Source organism: Drosophila tropicalis, unplaced genomic scaffold (assembly GCF_018151085.1).
Source record: "Drosophila tropicalis isolate 14030-0801.00 unplaced genomic scaffold, ASM1815108v1 contig_573, whole genome shotgun sequence".
In the NCBI taxonomy this organism is placed as follows: domain Eukaryota; kingdom Metazoa; phylum Arthropoda; class Insecta; order Diptera; family Drosophilidae; genus Drosophila; species Drosophila tropicalis.
Window position 1 is genome coordinate 2,028,147 of NW_027173049.1, and position 20,086 is coordinate 2,048,232.

Here is a 20,086-nt window from a genome sequence, read left to right on the forward strand (position 1 = left end):
GGCCTGGAGTGTCGGGGAGCGAGTGGGGGGGAAGCGAGCTCTCTATTCTATTTGCTCACACAGTGCACAAATCTAATCTGAGGCAGGGCGCTTTATTTGATTTTTATTGGTTTTTATCAAAAAGGCCAGAGACGAAAAATTTGTGTAGTGTGGAAAATGCTGAGCCTTGGACGAGTTGTGCGAACGGCTGCATGGCAGCACTGGCGATCCCTTTGCAGTAGTCCTCCAGTGGCTGCCTCCACGGATTGCGATCCATTGCCCGAGCATTGCGATGTCTTGATCATTGGCGGTGGAGGCATGGGTGCCTCTTCAGCCTATTGGCTTCGCCTCAAGGCCAAAATGCAGCAAAAGAAGCTCAACGTGCTCGTGGTGGAAAGGGATGCAGGGGTAAGTGAAAGCTTAGGTAAAGGGAGGAAGTCCAAGTTGAGTTTTATCTTTTCCATTTTGCAGTACACAACTGCATCGACTGTACTCTCAGTGGGTGGATTGCGACAACAGTTCTCTTTGGCTGAGAATATTCGCATGTCGCTCTATGGCTACGAGTTCATCATGAATGCCAAAACCCATTTGGGAGATGTGGACTTGAATTTTCAGCCAAATGGCTATCTCATCTTGGCCTCTTCGAAGGGAGCCGACATGCTGGCCAGGAACTCCAAGTTTCAAAATGAACTGGGTGCCCGTAATGAGCTGATGGAACCAAGTGGCTTGGCCCAACGTTTCCCGTGGCTCTGTACCGAAAATATTGCTCTAGGCTGCTATGGGGTGAACAAGGAGGGTTGGTTCGATCCGTGGGCCCTGTTAATGGGTTTTAAGCAGCAGGCTCGTGCCTACGGCGCTCAGTTTGTCAATGGCGAAGTGACGGGATTCGAATGGAATACCCAAGGTGGTCTATCCGCAGCCGTGATCTCTGCGTGCGACCCACAGCAGCCGTTACGGAAGGTACTTTTTGATAAGTGTGTACTTGCTGCTGGAGCTCATTCGGGAAAAGTGGCGAGTCTGGCAGGGATAGGCGATCCAAGCGCCAACGTCGAGGTCCTTCGTACTCCCCTTCCAGTGGAGCCTAGGAAGCGTTACGTCTACGTATTCAGCACTCAAGGACAGAATTGTCCCGGCCTGGCTACGCCTCTCACAATTGATCCCGATGGAACATATTTCCGTCGCGATGGTCTTACCGGCAACTTCCTATGTGGGCGCAGTCCCTGTGACGCAGACGAACCGGAATGCCATACACTGGACGTGGATCATGACTACTTCGACACACAAATATGGCCAACGCTGGCCACTCGAGTGCCAGCCTTCGAGTCAATAAAGGTTCAGAGTAGTTGGGCGGGTTACTACGACTACAATTGCTTCGATGCCAACGGAGTGATCGGGCAACATCCGTTCTATACGAATCTCTACATAGCAGCTGGGTTCAGTGGTCACGGCATACAACAAACCCCGGCAGTGGGTAGAGCGATTTCCGAGCTGGTACTAGAAGGACAATACAAGACCATCGATCTGTCTCGTATGAATTTCGAGAGGTTAGTCCACAAGGAACCTCTGCTAGAGGATAATATCGTGTAACACAACTGCAAGAAATATTTTTCTTGGTTTCTGATTTAAAAGAATAAAAAAAACCCCAAACATTACCTAATCCGCAACGAGAATATAAACCATATCACAAATACCTGTAAAATTGAATTCAGACTTAAAGTTTTTTATACCATGCGCCCATTGAAGGAAGCTTTCCGACAACATAAAGCATATATATTCTTGATCAGCTTCAACGGCCGAGTCGTTCCTGTTTTGTTCGTTCGTCTGTCCGTATGTTCTCAGAGACTGTAGGAGCTAAAGTTTGATAGTGCCTACGCCCCTTTCTACACCGCAATTGAAGTAAAATTGATTTTCTCAACAACTATAATAGCTGGATCCACCGAATTTGGCTTTAATAACACAGGCCGACATTTTTGAGGTCATGAAAAAGTGTTTTAAGTTCAATAGGTCTCCTATAGTGATTGCGGGGTGCTGATCACGGCCCTGTACTTAGCTTTACTCCATCACGTCAGGATTTCCATAAAAATGCGTTAAAATTACTCAAAATGACCTAATTTGCAATAGGTGTAATATTCCATGATATATTTACAAAATATCAACGAGTTATTTCTTTGTTATAATGGATATGGTTCTATAATGTGTAAAATTTGAACCAAAAAGTATGCTATCGAGATTTCAAGAATTGTCTGCTTATAAATTTTAAAGAGTTTTGGGAATCTGCTGCGTCTAACAAATTGTTTATTAGTTTTATGTGCAAACAAGAACTAATTTTGTTACACACGATATTCTATAGTATACTTTTGGGTGCCTATTTTTCAACTCCAGATCTCCAGATTTCACAAAATTAAGAATCAAGTTAACGTCAGCAAAAATCATGTCGGCCTGTGTAATCATTTGGAAAAAGCGGAGGTTGGGACTGTGTAAAGAGTTTGCCACGCCCCCTTCTACGTCTACGTAATTAAAAAAAATGTTGACACACCAAAATCCAGCAGAGTAACAAATTTGATCAAAATCGGACTAAAAGTAACCAAGTTATTGACCAAGTTTGTTCGGTGCCAAGGCTAGAGTGCTCTTATGCGTGTAAGCAGTACGTCAACAGAATTTTCATTTCGTTTCGCTTAAATTCCGAAACCAAATGTACGTCTTTTAAACAAATTTTACAATTGCTATCTCGCTCACTCTTGCAAACACACTAGCACTCTAGCGCTGCCACTTGCCTACGGACAACTCCGACCATAAGAACCGACTAGTAAAATACTTTCATATGAATAGTTTGCGTGTGTCTAGTCCGATTTTAATCAATTTCCTAGGTTGTTAGAAATAAGTTATACGGATTAGTATACCAAATTTTTTCTAAGTAATGGAGGTTAAAATGGACGTAACAAAACTTCTGAATAATAACATTCTGTGAGGGTATTAAGCGAGTATACATATTAAATTTCATGACTGTAGCTAGTATACATTTTTGTTTAAATTGAAGGCGTTGCAAAAATTTAAAACTAACTTAATCACTGTAGGTACTAAACGAGCCTACATGTCAAAATTTGTACCTCTATGTCTTATAGTCTCCGAGATCTAGGTGTTCATACGGACAGACAGACGGACATTCATGGCTAGATAGTCTTGTCTGTTGATGCTAAACAAGAATATATAACTTCAGTTCTTGGGTCCAATCCTGACTTAGCCGTCGATCTAATCCAACTCAAATAAGTTAAAGTGAGATTCGGCTTAAGTATCTGATCACTGGCCATGTGGCTCAGCAAAGTATTAAGGATCAATGGCCAAGTGCCGGAGCAATGTATCTTTGTTGGTTGAGTACATGTGTAAATGGACATTACATTGGGTTGGGACTCAAATGGTGCACTTTACAATTGTGTTTGAAACTTGACTTGGGTCAGCTGCTCGGGTTTCTCTAAGACTTAGTGCAAGGGCAGTTGGTTGACTTGTTTGTTAACTTATACAAGAAATGTTTGCTTTATCAATTGTTTTTTATCCACACAAAATTCCAAAACGTTCTCATATGTTTGTAAAATCTATTTTTTTGAATGCTTATTGCATACTTTTGGGAGCAAATTTCCCTGATTTCGGACGATCTCAAAAAAAAAACCCGAAAAGACTCAGAGACAGGAACAAACGAGAGAGATAGTAAATTAAAGTCGCCAAAATGTACTTAACAAGCTAAAAGACCCTATTCAGAATACAAGTTAAGAAATAATCCAACGAACTGCCCTCGGACTAAGCCTTTGAGCAATCTGTGCAGCTAAAATATCGATGTGTCGAATTTCAAATGCAATACAACTCAAGTGCGTCATTTAAGACGCAACATCTAGACTAATAATCTAAACATACATAAATATCCTGACACAGCGATCATATATACCCTACATATGTACTTCTAATGTATTTAATTTTAGATTCAAATTCCCTTTTATGTACTTAAGTTTAATTTTCTATTCTTTTCTTTGACACATTCAGTTTTGTACGACCGCATAAACAATAAAGATTGGCACTTGGCCGTAAAAATATATTCAGATCCTTAATACATTGCTGAGCCACAAGGCCAGTGATCCAGATACCTAAGCCGCATCTCAATTTAATTTACATATATGAGTTGGATTCGATCGGTGGCTAAGTCAACTTAATTTATATATTCCTGTTCAGCATCAAGTGCCGAAACGATTTAGCCATGCATGTCCGTCCGTCTGAATAAACAATTATATCTCGGAAACCATAAGAAATACAAAATTTATAACATAAATATAAATATTTTATGTTAATTTCAAACAATACTGTCTTTTCAAGGACAACAACAGCTGTAGAAGTTAACTTGATTCACTTTAATCCTTCATTATTATCCAGCAACGTACAAGTAAGAAGTTAAATTTGATTTTGTGGGGGGACTACCTTAAGTCTCTTACACACAAACTTTCTTAAAAGGATCAAGGATACTTTTTATTTTCGGGACGAGCTCAACCTGTTAAGTTTTAGGTTTTCCAAGCCATTGTTACTTGTGTTAGTATTAAATAAATTATATAATATGTAGGTACATACATACATATATCAAAATTCTTAAATTGTGTTAGATAATTCCATTTGTTTAGCACCATAATTATCATTTTTATGTTGGAGTACGCGGAACCGTGCCAATAACACCAGAATAATCCACTTCGTTTGGACGGTAAGCATCCAAATATAGGCAAAAGAGAATGCTTAAAGTTAAACAAAATAGATTAAATATTGTTCGTATAATTTGAACTACCTACATACGCCCACGTCCCATTTGAAAACCGCCATGCACCCATATAATAAGCTGCAAGTCCAGAATTATGCTTGTCGGTTGTAGGTAAAGAATTTCATTCCTGTTACATGGGTCATTGCATGTCCGGCATCTCTCGAGACGATATTCCATGTTCTCGTTTTCAAAATAAAACTGTTTATAGCGGGTACATTAAGTTTCTCCCACAAAGTCCTCCAGATGTATATAGAATTCGTGATGATCTAAGTTTGGCATGCAGTGACTGTCTGTATTGTATGTATATTGTATTTGTAATACTTATATCCTGATAGTTTTGAAAAATTAAAAAGTTTACGATAATGATTATCAGCATATAAGACCAGCATAGGATATTTTATGAATCGTGCAGCAAGAATCCCAAGGGTTACTTTAAGTGTCAATCATTATTCAAAAGACCCGCCAAAAAATGTATATTCACTTTATCGATTAGATATCCGATATAAATATTCACTTTAGTTATCGTTTTTCAAAATTTTCTCTGGCTTGGTGATGTTATTCCTATTCTATATCTATTCCTATGATTAAAGCCGCAAAAAACGAACGATTAAGAAGAAGATTGGACCTGATTAGAAATGACATTATATGCTTAAGTGAATTGCCATAAACGATTCGATAATATTTAGCTATTACGTTCGATAACGATACCACGGTAAATTCAGAGCAGTGTAAACGCACCACAAGATTTATGTGGAGAATTTTATTCGGTTTGTTTTGTTTTTGTTTTCAAGCTGATCGAAAATTAAGTATACGCTACAAGTACAAGCGGTACCTCCACAACATCGGGACGGGGAACCGGTAACTTAAAAGCATACGAAAATATCTGAAAGAAAAACAACCTAATGAAGCTTCATTTAGGCGGAGCGGCAGTACAAATTGAAGTGCAACTACAGACATACTCAGAATCTAGGCCACAGATTTGTTAATTAAGATGAATTTCACATATTTTTTTGTACTGATTTGGTTGGCCTATTTGGTATGCAGCGGAGTGTTTCTCTTTTCTCGAGGATTTCTTTTGGCACGTGTGTCCAAAACGGAATCGAGCACTTGCCGCCGACTGTCCACGAATCCCAATGATGTAAGAAAACTACCCCATAGAGGGTTAATATACATACTTACACATGTATCTCACAGGAATGTTTTTTCTTTTGCATTATTCTTGGCAGGAATACGTTCTTTCACCGGAGGTTGTAAACGAGATCTTTAAGGATGTGAATGCCTCGTCCTCGTCAAATTTATGTCTTCCACAGAAATCCAAAGTCATTATACTAGTCATTGATGCGCTGAAGTACGAGTTTGGCGTTTATAAAGATAACCTAACAGATCCACCGCTGCCTTATGAGAATAAACTGAAAATCCTACATGAGCTCCTTAGCGAGAAGCCGGAACATGCGCGATTAATGCGATTTAAGGCGGATCCGCCCACAACAACATTGCAGAGACTGAAGGGTCTGACCACGGGCAGTCTGCCTACTTTTATAGACATAGGCTCCAATTTTGCCTCGCCCGAGATTAATGAGGACAATGTCATTGACCAAATAGTGAAAAGCGAGTTGCCTATGGTATTCCTGGGTGACGACACCTGGACGGATCTGTATCCGCGGCGCTTTAAACGCGCCTACGCCTATCCCAGTTTCGATATTTTCGACTTGGACTCAGTTGACCAACAGATATTAAAACACTTGCCAAAGGAGCTGGCTAGCGACGATTGGCAAGTGCTGATAGCCCATTTTCTAGGTGTGGACCACTGTGGCCACAAACATGGACCTATGCATGAGGAAATGGAACGCAAACTGGGCGAAATGAATGATGTGATCAGGTAAGGCGAGTACTAAAGATTTGCAATATTTTACACAACTATTTTCACTCGACTTCAGGTCTGTGGTGCAACAAATGGACGATGCGACAACGTTGCTGGTCATGGGTGACCATGGAATGACAGCATCGGGAGATCACGGAGGTGATACAGATGACGAAACGAACGCCTTACTGTTTGCATACTCGAAAAAAAATAGATTTTACGGCAGTGATGCGGGCTCAGATAGCGAATTGCTGCAGCAGGTAGGAAGAACAGATTAGATAACTCGAAATAACGTCACGCATCATGAAGATAAGACTAACATTTTGAATCATTTGCTTAGATTGATTTGGTGCCCACGCTTGCGACCATACTGGGTGTGCCCATACCCTATTCAAATCTGGGACTGATTAACTTTAACCTGATCCCCGATGTTCCCGTACCGCATTTAAGTAACTTCCAAACACTTCTACTGCATGTATGGCAGAACGCCCAGCAGATTTATCGCTACTTTTTTAGCTACGCCTTGGAAAATAAGCGCACATTCAACGTGGAGGAAATGGATAAGCTAGAAACCGAATTCATATTGCTCACACATCGAGTTCAGACCATATACAATGAAGCTGCATTCAAGTCCTTTGTCAGGGATTTGAACGTACATCTCAGAGATATATTGAATGTATGTCGCGCAATTTGGGTTAGATTTGATCCCACTCAAATGTCGCAGGGATTGCTCTTCTGTTTCCTACCAATATTTTTTGCATTTTTGTTGATCAACAATTCAAGGAGTGCGGATTACGGAAAAATCTTTAAAGCCAAGGAAATTTCCTATATATATTTGCTAAACATTGCCGCTGGAGTGTTTGGCTACCGATACTATAAGAATTTCTCGTTTAAGACTGAAGAACAGGGTGTCATCTTCTTCACAAGCATCTTGAGTGCGGTCATACTAGCGTTTTACACTCTAAAGCACTGGACGAGCATAGCCAATAATTGGTCCAGTGTTAAGCGATTCAGTCATATGCCTACAAGAATAGTTTTATTTAGTAGTATGGCCGTTTACTTCTCAAATAGCTTTATTATCCAAGAGGCAAAGATTTTGTCCTATCTCTTGGGTGGTATCGTTTTGCTGCTAGCCTATGAACTGATTCAGCTGAGTGCTCGTTTGGACTTTAAGCAAAAATTTAAGGCGTCTCAGCTGTTACGATCAACATTGCTGAGGCTCATCCTGGCCAGTTTGTTGGCTGTCTGTTTTATACGCTTTGCGTTTACTTTATTCCGCTGCCGCGAGGAGCAAGGCAATTGCACGGACTTTGCTACTCAACAAGGATTTTCCACAAAAAAGTCTGGCCTGAGCAGAGTTTACATCTCCGCTGTGGTTATCATAGTGATCTATACGACACTTACCCGTTTATATTTGCGATCCTGCGGCAATTTGACGGGCAATTCTCCAAATGTTTTACTAGCTCGGTATGGACCCACAGTGGCTTCGATTTGTGCTGGTGGCCATATACTGCTCGCGAATAATTCGATTAAGAATGTTCATCGGGTTCACATCGATGCCATGGCGTTGGTCATTTATGCTTTACTCATAGTACAAATTGTTATTGTATCCTGGTCGCCATTGATGACCTTCGTGCTGCCGCCTAGAAATCCGAATGTGATTAGTGTAAATGGCAAGGACAGCATAGTCCCAGAAATCTTTAAGAAGATGAAACGCATGTATGAGGGAGATGACGCTGAACGCAGGCACGAGATACCCGTGGTCTATGGTCTGGCTACTGTCTACTCCTCGGTGATAATAACCTTTGGCGTATTCCTTTCTATGGTGTTGATTGTTTTACTTGAGCCGCGTGCTGCCATTGGACTGGTGGCCTCTATGGCCATTGGAGCAATTTTGTTGAGTCTCCATGGCATTCTGCGATATCGTACAGCTACTAGTTTTGGTAAGTCGTTGCCGTTAATAAACTTACATGTCCTCTTACTAAATATGTTCAACAGAATCTTGTGTCCAGCCCACATTTACCGCCTTGGTGGGATGGTTTTTATTGGCCAATTTTTGCTTTTTCGCCACATCACATCAGACAACTTTGTCCCAAATCGATTGGCGGGCGGCTTTTGTGGGCCGGACAACAGGCTTGGGCCAGTCGAATGTGATTTCTGGAGCTTTGGTCATTTTGAATACGTTTTGTGGTCACATATTCTTTTTCACCGTCTACGCCTTGCTCAGTACAGAGACTTTTTCGCTTTTTGCCCTGTTTCCCAATCTCATACGAAGCAATAGTCGACTCGGGAAAGGCGACTCCGCCACTGCTTTAGCGGATGTGGCCAATGAGGCAGTGGGTTTCGATATGACTCGAGGTGAATTGACTCTGTATGAGTATGAGGATGTATTTCTAGGATCTAATTTCAAAGTGGCCACACAATTCATTATGCTGCAGGGCCTTAAGGTGAGTAGCAGCTATAAAAAAACGTTAAACAGTCAATTCCCAAGTCTGTTAACTTTCAGATATTTTGCTCCATGTTAGCCTGCACCATTCACTGCCGCCACTTAATGGTCTGGAAAATCTTCGCTCCACGCTTCATCTACGAGGCCTTGGCCACGTTTGTTAGCCTGCCATCACTAATCTTGGGCTATCTTCTCCTATTACGCATCCACCGCGCTGTCGACTCACTGATCAAGCGCATCAACAAGACCAAGGTCAACTGAACTTATGCTTTTACAATAATTTAGTATTTTTTAATAAATGAGAACCAAATGTGGCAAATAAAAGACAGCAGTTTTTTTTTTTTTTTTTGGTTTCTCCCAGGTGGACTTGGTTTCATATCTTATTTACTTTCAGGCTAATAATTACAATTTAAAAATTAAACATTTTCTCAAAGTGTTTCCCCAGAAAGAGGCGCACATTCTTTATGTCCGAAACAAAGATTGTAAAAAAAAATCCGATGTTCCTATATACGTAAAGATATATGTATGTATGTATATATTGTATATGTATAGTTTACTCATTCTTCCTTAGCAATTAACACGAGCAAATATGACATAAAATAGTTAAAAATTAAGTACACATATAAATCTAGATCTTAAGTATCGGGGGATGGGCCGGGAGTTAAGTACTCGAAATAAGTAACAATGTGTGTGTGAGTGTGTGCATTTATGAGTGTGTCACAGTATAAACATTCACAATTGACTAACTAAATTTATAATATTGACCGAATCAATTGTGAAAGCTTTAAATTATAATTTACACATTAACTTATATTTGCTTAAGGGCACTAGAGAAGTTTTCCTTTCTTCTTTTTAGTTGGTATACTTAAACAAATATTACAATTGGTTGCCATCTCGAAATCATAAGTTTTGTTGCTCATTTCAAACGCGTGGCTGTTTGTGTGTGTTGGTGTGTGTGTTGGTGTGGCTTAGGTGTATGTAGGTGTGGGTGGGGATTGTAGAAAGAGATTCGCAATGGAATTCTACTTGCCATTTAGTACTAATGGCGTTTTCGAAATTCCGTTTGTAGCGCCCTTGTCTAAAAAAAAAAAAAAAACAGAACAAAGAAATAGAAAATAAAATAGTCCAAAATTAAAATATTGTGAAATTTTGAATTTAAGATTGATCAGAGATGTCATGCATAGATAAGTATCGGAATATTGGATGAGAGTAAGTGAGCAATAAAGAGAAAGCAACTTTTGGTATAATATTCTTTGGCTAAGCACTATGAACAAGATGAATGAGTTTGGTTCTTTTGTCTAGTCACTGGTTTCATCGTAGGGATGATACTGTTGTTTTGGCTTCTTGACCTCCTCCGCTTCCAGTTGCTTACCATGCGTCGCTGTGCGGCAAAACTTTTTGGTCGTGCTCCAGTCCTCCTTTAACGATAGATTGAACATGGAGTAGTCTGGATCGCCGGTTACCTCCTTGACTATGTTCAAAAATTTCGGCATGCAGTTCTTAAGAGCATCGCCAGTTAAGGATGAGTAGGTCTCCAATAGTACGAGGCCTTTGCAGCTGTAAAATATTGATCGACAAGAATTACGTAACGATTGAGACCTTCAAACATCATTGAAAATCTTACCGTGGATGACCTGGTTCCTTGTAGATATCCAGCTGGAAGTATTGATTGTTAATTAGGAAGCAGCGCCGTTTCTTGTAAATTGTAAAATGGGCATCATCGCGCTGGGCCAGCAGATTCATGTAGTCGCGATGGGTTAACTGAGTCTTCACCTCGATGCGGGCCTGACCATGGACATTGGGACGGCGTTGGGTGTGTATATAACTCCAGTGATTCTTCTGGCCACGCTTACGCAAACGTGCCTGGACTTTGGGACCAGCCGATTGTAGATAATGATGTACGACATCGAAGTCCTGGAACGGTGGGAACTCACTATCAGGCGGCAGAACAGCAACTATGAGAAAATAAAGAGTAGGTCGTTTTGTAAGCTCGTTAATTTCAGTTTGATTAGTTAATTTACCCAAATATTTGAGCTTTCTCGATGTGGCTTGCAAACGATCGCCAATGTCAATGCCCAATTTCTGGCACACGGACTCAATCATGCGATTCATTTTGGCCTCAAAGTTGGTTGAGTTATCAATAACATCGAAATAGGGATGACCTACCCAGGCAGCTGCCGACTTGTAGTCCAGTTCTCGAGCCAAATCAACGCCCTCGGAGCGACAAGCGTGATCCTGTAATTAATATGAAATGAAGTTCAACTGAATAATGCACACGTATGTATGTATTTCGCTTTATAAAAATATCGAATTCTGCCCTTTAGCCTGCACTATTAAGCCATTTATCGGGTTATTTAATATACAAATACGTAATTCAGTACCTGATGGTAATGACGCTTTCTTTTCTAATTGTTTAATTTGTAACAAAAGAAACGATCGAAAAATGTTTTTCTATGTAAATTCACTCCAACCACTAATTGCTTACCTCTGTGGAGTAAAAGTCCTCGGCACCGTTAGCAGCGGATACCAAATGCAAGATTTGATTATATCGATTGTCTCGCATCTCGACAGGATTCCACTTATTGGCGGCCATCATTTTCTCCCATTTGTCCTTTGAGATATCTAGAGAGATCAATACACATACAAACAATGAATTGTAATGGTAAAGGTTCCACTTACATGCACTGGCATCCATAACGCCTCGATCGCAGATGATTAGGCAGTTTCTTGTACTCGAAACTCCCAGCTCAAAGTAGGTGTTCTCGATTTGCACCATTGTGCGTATCAGATTCTCCTGAAATTTATATGCTGCGAGAGATAGAAATTTGTTTAATCAGCAGTTGCTTTTGCTGGCCATTGCTGGAATCGAAATACAATTGCAAGCAAACTTCAAATGGAATGGTATGTAATTAAACACATCGATGGATGGTTGAAAGTTGGGAGTAAGTGGACTCTTGGGGTAGGAGTTGAATGGAATTACTAAAACAAGAGCAGTTCAATAGACCTTTAAGTACATTCCATTATCAGTAGATGGAATGGAAACTGTTACGATGACTGACTAAGTAATTGACGCAAAGATTCTGCCTCGGATTACAAAATGATTTCAACCATCTGTTTAAACATCTATCTATCTCTCTGTCACTCTTTCTGTTGATAAGATTCAAAACAGAGAACAAAAGTGAAACACACGTAACACAATAACGGAGAGAGGGGTAGAAAATGTGCGGCCCCTTCTCCACCTAGCGGAGATCCTGACCCATGATTGCGTTGCCATGCTGTTGCAGTCGAATGTGTGCAAGTTGAGAGAGAAATGCCGTTACTTGTTGCTTTGCTCTCAACAGTTGTTTGGTCGTATTACGAATTCTCGTTGCATTGAACTTGACCCAGCCAGTGCATTGTGTGTGTGTGTTTTGAAATTGGAATTGATCGATACCAAGGTTGAAAGCTTTGTCACATTTTACTTTTGTTTTTTTCTTTATTCGTGCTATTTCTCTCGTTCTTCCTCTTTTTGCTTTTTTGTCGAATTTCTAATTCAATTAGCAACGATGATATAAGAACACAACAACAATAAGAATACAACAAAGAAACCGCAGAAAAGGAATTTCTGCTTGTAATTTCTCTAGTTATTGCGCATCAGCAAATGGAAAAGAAATCAGCTTTTTACGCCGATTTAAAACACGTTTAGATACATACATATGTATATACATACATGTGTATGTTTGTATATATGTACATATTTATGTTTGCATATATCGGACTTTGTTTTATGTTCTCTGTTAAATTAGTATGCAAAAACTTATGTATGTAGAATTGTATATCTCATTTTTGTTCTTTTGGCGGTACATTTTTAATTACATAATTAATGCAAATTAACTGCCAGAAATTGGCGATCAGAACAACAATTTTATCTATTGTCATCGATTCTAAGTGGGGGAATCAAATCAATGACAGCAATTAATAAGATCGAAACCAAGTTCAATCTGGCAACGTTCCCGCCGAGTCAAAAGTATCTGTATCTACTGAATGCAAACATACATAGATACTTATGTATGTATTTGTACGTCTTTTCCGTTCCTGTATATACATACATACATATATCTTTGTGAAATACACAACAAAAATAACTAAACTGAGTAATTAACGGCAAACTGCGAAGAGAGAGTAAACAGACACAATATCGAGAACCATTGGCTAGGGGAACGCCCCGTGGGGGCGGGGACCAGATCTGACAAATATCGTACTCTCGTCACCGTCATCGTCAGCACGTGACGTTGCTCAAGTGCTCAAGCTCTTTGTGTGTGGGATTATAATATGTATATATTTAATTAGCCCTCATATACATATAAATAAATTAAGTGAAAATGAATTTGAAAAGCTGGGAAATGGGACATGTGTGAGCGTTTTCCATTTATTTTGGTAAATTATCGCAAAAAACATTTTCATTCTATTGTGTAATACAAAAAACACTGCGCGTCATTAGGTTAGAATCAACCAAAACAAAAAAACCATATTTAAAAAACAAATGAATAAGTAATTTTATTTTAAAAATATACTTTGATTAAATATTCAAGAGCGTAAAAAATAAATTGGTCCGACATAAGCGGCTGATTTATGTTTAATAAGCCTATTTATGTTTAATACTGGTTAATATGAATTAAAACGAAAATTTGTCTAGGTTCCTTAAATATCGTTATAATGGACAGACTGCTTTAATTCCTTTCAAGATATAATCTGAGATTTTCAACTCAAGCTTAATCTAATAAAAGTTATCGCTTTAAGTTGATTTTCTACAATTTCTTTCAGTTGGCGATATTTGGAAAACAAATTATGGATATTAATGCACATAAAGTTTAACGAAATATCTCTATTATAAATTTTAAAAATTCCTAAATAAAAGCACGTGTCTAACGATCTCTAGGTATGTACATATATTTCATATACATACTCACAAATTGTCGCCGTCGTCTAAATTTAAATGCCCCATTTAAACAATTTGCAAAAGAAAAAAGAAAATGCTTTGAATATGAAGTGTTAGTGGTTGCACTGATGAATGATGATGGTGGAGGAGGGGACATTTTGGATGGATAGACGACAACGGTGTTAGCAAACGACAAGGGGAAAAATAATCATAAATCAAAATCATGAAAGAAGGATAAACAAAAAGTTAAAACAAATGTTTGCATAAGCGAATAAATAGGTATCTTTTCCATATTCTATAGTTGGAACATGTGACAACAGATCTGTTGGAGATTTTAACTGTTGTCACGCTTATGTATGCACACACACACACACACTGAAATGTAGACATTAATAACGTCAATATCACCGCAAGAGATGCAACGTGGTGAATGGAACAGCAAGATCAGCGGCAGCAGCTCAACTCACCTTCACTGCCATTTGGCTTGGAGGCAGCTTTGGCCAAGCAACGTGGACAGGATGCAGTCAAATCGATGAGACTATGCTCCGGTGCGGCAAATGGCAGATCTTTATAAACATAGGTGGTAGGCGTAGGTGGGTCTGCGGCGAACCAATCAATATAAAGAAAGATCTTTTGCAAAGAACGAACAAAACGAACAAAATTGTACCTATACCTATACTATACTATCCTATACCATACGATATATTCTGTTCAGCACACGGTTAATGGATCGAAAGCACACGCCTAACATGTGACCAGGCCCCCGACTTGTATCTTATCGGCTCCATTTTGGTAATTTAGATATAGCCTCCCCACAATCAGGCCGTAATTCTTACCCCCCTACCACTTGGCCAGCTGCTCCTACTCACTCACTCAATCTAATTGCAAATCCATAAATACGCAATAGACAAATTTGCTTAAACTGAAAAGAACTTTCTTTTTGTCAATTTCTGTCCCAAAATGGCACAAAGTCACGCAATTCTTGAGTCACAGAAGGATATTGTAAATACATACTTAAAACAGAATTATAACGACCATAATAATTGATTGCGTAAAAAAAGAAATATAGAATGAAATTTCATTGAAGACAACGTGACTTTCATGGGGACCTGCTGAATGCCATCGTTGTTGTCATTGGCGGTTTCGAAGACTTTTTAGTATGAACCAAATTACGTACATCTATCTATATGTAGTATCTCTCTTTGACAGCAGTTGCTTTGCTGGTATTTAAAAATAAATGTTTTTCACACACACACACATATGTATGTACACATGTGTATGTATATATAATCGGTGGATCTAGACTATATTTATAATATATGTATATAGAGAATGCTTTGTGTTGGTCTCTCGAAAGTAAATATTTTGATTTATTTTCATTTTCGAGAAAATGCTCTGGCGAACTTGACAGTGTGTTGTGATTATATTCGTATGTATATATACTATGTATACTATGTATATACATACATATATATATAATATGTGGGAGATGTCGGGAGAAGAAGGTTGCTTGCAAATGTATCTATGTATATGCTATAATCTATCCTACATAATATCTACATTTGTATGTGTATTCTATATGTTAAGAACTTACCCTCTTTTTCGGTCAAATCGGAGAATTTAACGCCACCACTATACGGATTATTCAAAAGGATGAGGAAGAGAAAAGAAAAGCGTTGAAAAAATTATAAAATTAGTTGGTTCATTTTGTTTAAATAGAATTCCATAAGCATAACTGAGCTCTACATTAAAACTACATTTATTATTATTGACTATTTATGTAAGGTTGTATGTATGAATGTATGAAAGGTGGATCAAGCAGGAACATTAACTTAAAATCAAATAGCACATACGGATACATATTGCTGCAAGATCAATAGACAGTTCATATTGTTTGCAACTTCAATATCAAAGCGAACTCAAAATGACTCCTTATCAGGGTGTCGAACATAAGTATCACTTTGAGTAGCTTGTGACTATTGATTTTTAAATGTTTTAATAATCATTTTTATTTCATTTTTTTAATTTTTTGCTTTTTGTATTGTTTAGGCATTTACCTGAGTAATACAGTGGCCGTTTCAGGCACGCGGAAAACCTGAAAATATTTAACATGCTCATTGCTTTGTTTCGTTCGATTTTCGAGAGGGCGGGTTGGGCAATATATGTAGAATGTATCTATTATCTATTCTTTCGCTGTTTATTATATTTTATTGATTTTTATTTTGCCCGGTTTGATGATTATATATTTCGTTTGTTATGGACAAGGGGCACTACTTACAACTGCCCAGCAAAATAAAAAAAAAAAGAAGATAAACTAATATTATTCAAAACAAAAACAAATTGAAAAGACGAAGCTTTATATTCTTCTCTCCGATGGGTTATTTCCCTTTCCCTCTCTATGTCTTACATCTAACAGTCTGGATACAACAAATTAATCTCTTAAATGGAGAAGTAAGACTCACCTTCCAGCCCAGGTTCTCAAAGAATGTGCAGAGTCTCGATTGTCCAGTTGTTTTACCACCACAGGGACCTGAAAACAATAGAGAGAAATAAACATTTTATTAAGCGTGTAAGCCGCTAGCAGTTATAACTGTCAGGGTAAACAATTGCATAGGCAAACAGATATGCACTTATGAACAGAGATCGATATTGGATATCATATTTCATTAGCCACTCTCAGCTATGACCCTGTGGGCAATTATCTTCATTGCCATTGCATTTTGTGTGTGCATTGAACAGGAAATGGAATCGAATTTTCTATGATTGACCCAACAAAGCCATTTCGAATATATGTACATAACTCAAAGTGGAAACAATGGTTCTACGCATCTGTCGCATCGGTTTACATTTCGTATTTATCAATGAAATTGCTGTTCCACGTGTTTGAATGGGGCCTGCCTTTCGAAAATTTCAAACTAAATTTATTAACAAACCGAACTAGAGATAGTCATGGGTGAGAGTAAGTGAGATAGAGCAAAAAGGAATTCCATTACTTTAAAGTGATAAGACGACACAAGGACAGACATATGTACATCCATACATAGATTGTCTATACACATACATCTGAGTGTACATATGTATGTATGTACTAAATGGGGTTCTTTCCCGTATACAAATCTTATCTGAATGAGGCGATTCTATATAAAAACATCAAAGTGCTTAGTTTATAAGAAAAAGGTTCACCATTACCAAATATTGAAAGAAGTGTCGAATTTCGAAATATCAGTTTTGCGTTATAAGCGATTTTGCATTCAGTTGAGTCAAATTTCGTCTGACAGACTTTGTTTTCGCGACGAAGAATAAATATTTATATATGTATATGTATGTATGTATGTATAAACGGAATAAATTGTTAATCAGAGCCCTAATCGGCATAATATTAAATGATTAGAGTTCGACCACGCGACTATGATAATGGGTATAATAAAATATTAATTTTAAACTGGTTCAGACGTTTCGGTCTTTTTGTTAGTCACATTATTGTTCACAACAATAGAAAAATCCCGGTAGCCCGCGTAATTTGTTAATGTGAATCCGAATAGAAAACTACCACCTCAAATTCGCAGAAGAAAAACCGTGAAAATAGGAGAAATACTGCCGCGCGACCTTGACACAATTCGTAAACAAAATTCGCTAACCCGATTGCGGGCGGACACTTGTAACAGATACACAAAATAAAAAAAAAAAAAAAAAGGGGGACAAGCCATTGGATCGAGAGAGGGGGCGGGGGGGATCGGAAAATGTTTTGGCGAAAACTTACCGCCTGTTAGGACAATTTTATAGACACGCTTTTCCTTGTTTGAATTGTTTGGCATCATTTTAGCTATCTTTAGGCTTGGCATAGCATTTGGTTTCGGTGAGGTCGACTTGTTGTTCTGATCCACTTGCTGCTCCTGTTGGCGCTCCTTTGTGGAGGTGTCACCATTCGTTCCTGCCGCTGAAGTGGCCGCCATCGTTGCCAGCACCGACTGCGTTGGTGGTGTTGTTAGGCCAGGTGCCATTAGCTGGTCGGCTGTTGTTGCCATCGTCGCTGTTCGTCGCGCGCAGCAACAGCTGATTGTGGTATCGGTATCCGTAGAATCCTTTGGCCTTGTTCCTCTGTCTTATACGCTCTTCTACCAGCAATGGCAACTGCTGAGGACCGAATGCACGTGTGGCTTTTTAAGGTTATGACCACAAGCGCAATGGAGACGGAGACGAAGATGGAGATGATGGAACCTCGTGTGCTGCAATATCTGCGCAATTGACAATTACATACATATTTCTTGACATCGACAATGACTACCAGAGAGATTTTGAAAATATGCCCGACAAGCTTTTTTTTCCCGGACTATGATTATTATTTATGGCGGCAATTTCCTGACTTCCAATTTGCGCGGTTCACCCGGTTGCTCAAAACACCGAAATCCGCCTTCTACTGGATACAACAATTGCAATTGTAAGGGAACTTGGACGACATAGACATCAAGAAAGCACCACATCCGAGTTTTTAGCTATCAAAGTTTATTCGCTTTAAAACTGCCGATTAGCATTTTGATGTTGTCCCCAAACTGCAAAGACCGCATTCGATTCAGAAATTGTATTAGGACGACACGACACGAGTAAAAGTTGGAGAAGATTGAAGCGCAACCGCTTTTATAGGATTTCGTTGGCAAACAGCTGCTCTAGGAATGATTCAAAAGTTATCGATACTTTAACAATTTACCGGTATTCATTTTACTCGCACCCTTAGGACTATTACTCGCACCCTTAGGACTATTACTTGCACCCTTAGCACTATTACTCGCACCCTTAGCACTATTACTCGCCCCTTAGCATTATTACTCGCACCCTTAGGAAGCATATATTAACTAATTCTAGATGGCGCTTTGAACTAGCCAAAACAGGTTTTGGCTAACTAGATCTATATCTATATCTATTTCTATTATGTATATTAAAAGCGGAGATTTTTCAAAATTACCGCCACCATTCGCCACATTTTTTAATACTATCTCTTGACACTTCCCACCAACACGAATCCAGACACAATAGGAAGACGAATCCAGCCAAAAGAGGTGAGAAAATGCTAAGACAGAGAATAAAATTTAAGTAATCAGCTTGATATTAGTTGTTCACAAACTTACCCATGTCTTGTGTGGACCTTGTCCATGCGTCTATTTGTAAGTAAATCTGATCAAAGATGAAGTATTTAAGTTTCGATCTGGTAATAATAACTGTAATTACTGTTGCAATACAGCTTATAAAAAGCTTTCAACTATACTGCTAACTTTATGCATTTTCTTTGGTCTTCCTGTTTGGCGTCATTTAACGCCACTAATTCGTTTTAAAGTATAACTACACTTGAACTACGATCGATAGTGAACATTTTTTTACAGAACCAACAAATACCAGCTGAAATTGTTCTTTCATCATGTCTCTGATCCTTTCAATAATCTTCCGTTCGGAATTTCGATTCAGTAAGAAGTTTTTTTAATACTCCAGTGAATCCTTTAATTTATCGAACTGAGTTCGCCTAATAAAATGTGGTCTACTCTTGGTCTAGTTGTAAACAAATTGCTGCTAATTTCATTAATTTATTATTTCGATATATGTATGTATAATCATTTATATATTAATTTGTCAAATAAGTCGTCTTGCCGACTTTAGTATGCCACGCACCGGGGGATATGTTTTCTATTTATAAGACCAAATTGCGGTAGCGTGGCAAAATTTTAAAATTTACCTGATTCCCATTAAAACTACTCTAGTGAAAATACCAAAATTTGGCTGTTTTAGCCCGTATTTTTTCCTTCATCTGAGTTTCTAAACGGACAGACAGACGGATATGGCTAAATCGGCTCGGCTGTTGATGCTGATAAAGATCTTACAGTTGGAAAAACAGTAAGAGATTAAAAGAGCCGACAAAGTCTATCTATTTTTTATCCGATTTTGATGAACATTATCTTATTTGACGGGGAATTTAATTCATTTTCATTCATAGTTCAACAAAAATAACACTTTAAATTCAAGTATTCCCTTAAATCTATGCTAGGTTGAAAAACCCATACAAAATTCGAATTTTTAATTTGCCACAATTCGGATTCTGAGGATAAA

The 20,086-nt window shown here is 38.6% G+C and overlaps 3 protein-coding genes across 7 annotated transcripts; 2 read left to right on the forward strand and 1 right to left on the reverse strand.

Moving 5' to 3' along the window:
* Nucleotides 1–137: 137 nt before the first annotated feature.
* Nucleotides 138–1,667, forward strand: LOC137575313 (FAD-dependent oxidoreductase domain-containing protein 1). The gene is made up of 2 exons (XM_068287806.1): nt 138–387; nt 451–1,667. Exons 1-2 carry the CDS (start codon nt 157–159, stop codon nt 1,564–1,566), a joined length of 1,347 nt encoding a protein of 448 aa, XP_068143907.1. The 5' UTR covers nt 138–156; the 3' UTR covers nt 1,567–1,667.
* Nucleotides 1,668–5,501: 3,834 nt separating this feature from the next.
* PIG-O (phosphatidylinositol glycan anchor biosynthesis class O) lies at nt 5,502–9,403 on the forward strand. Of its 2 annotated transcripts, XM_068287560.1 has the most exons (7): nt 5,502–5,626; nt 5,687–5,906; nt 5,995–6,647; nt 6,706–6,889; nt 6,970–8,572; nt 8,628–9,076; nt 9,136–9,403. In XM_068287560.1, exons 2-7 carry the CDS (start codon nt 5,760–5,762, stop codon nt 9,334–9,336), a joined length of 3,237 nt encoding a protein of 1,078 aa, XP_068143661.1. In that variant the 5' UTR covers nt 5,502–5,626; nt 5,687–5,759; the 3' UTR covers nt 9,337–9,403. The 2 variants fall into 2 exon arrangements, with proteins under 2 accessions (XP_068143661.1, XP_068143662.1); XM_068287561.1 differs by having other exon boundaries at nt 5,504–5,906.
* A 192-nt stretch (nt 9,404–9,595) lies between these two features.
* Nucleotides 9,596–18,612, reverse strand: Ttd14 (TRPL translocation defect 14). 4 transcript variants are annotated; one of them, XM_068287563.1, is made up of 12 exons: nt 18,279–18,606; nt 17,754–18,228; nt 16,456–16,523; nt 16,051–16,088; nt 15,588–15,625; nt 14,461–14,592; nt 11,755–11,883; nt 11,561–11,697; nt 11,097–11,310; nt 10,700–11,030; nt 10,448–10,632; nt 9,596–10,153 (listed from the first exon to the last, which is right to left on the reverse strand). In XM_068287563.1, exons 2-12 carry the CDS (start codon nt 18,016–18,018, stop codon nt 10,098–10,100), a joined length of 1,593 nt encoding a protein of 530 aa, XP_068143664.1. In that variant the 5' UTR covers nt 18,019–18,228; nt 18,279–18,606; the 3' UTR covers nt 9,596–10,097. The 4 variants fall into 4 exon arrangements, with proteins under 4 accessions (XP_068143664.1, XP_068143663.1, XP_068143666.1 ...); XM_068287562.1 differs by having other exon boundaries at nt 17,754–18,606; XM_068287565.1 differs by lacking the exon at nt 14,461–14,592 and having other exon boundaries at nt 17,754–18,603.
* Between the last annotated feature and the right edge of the window lie 1,474 nt (nt 18,613–20,086).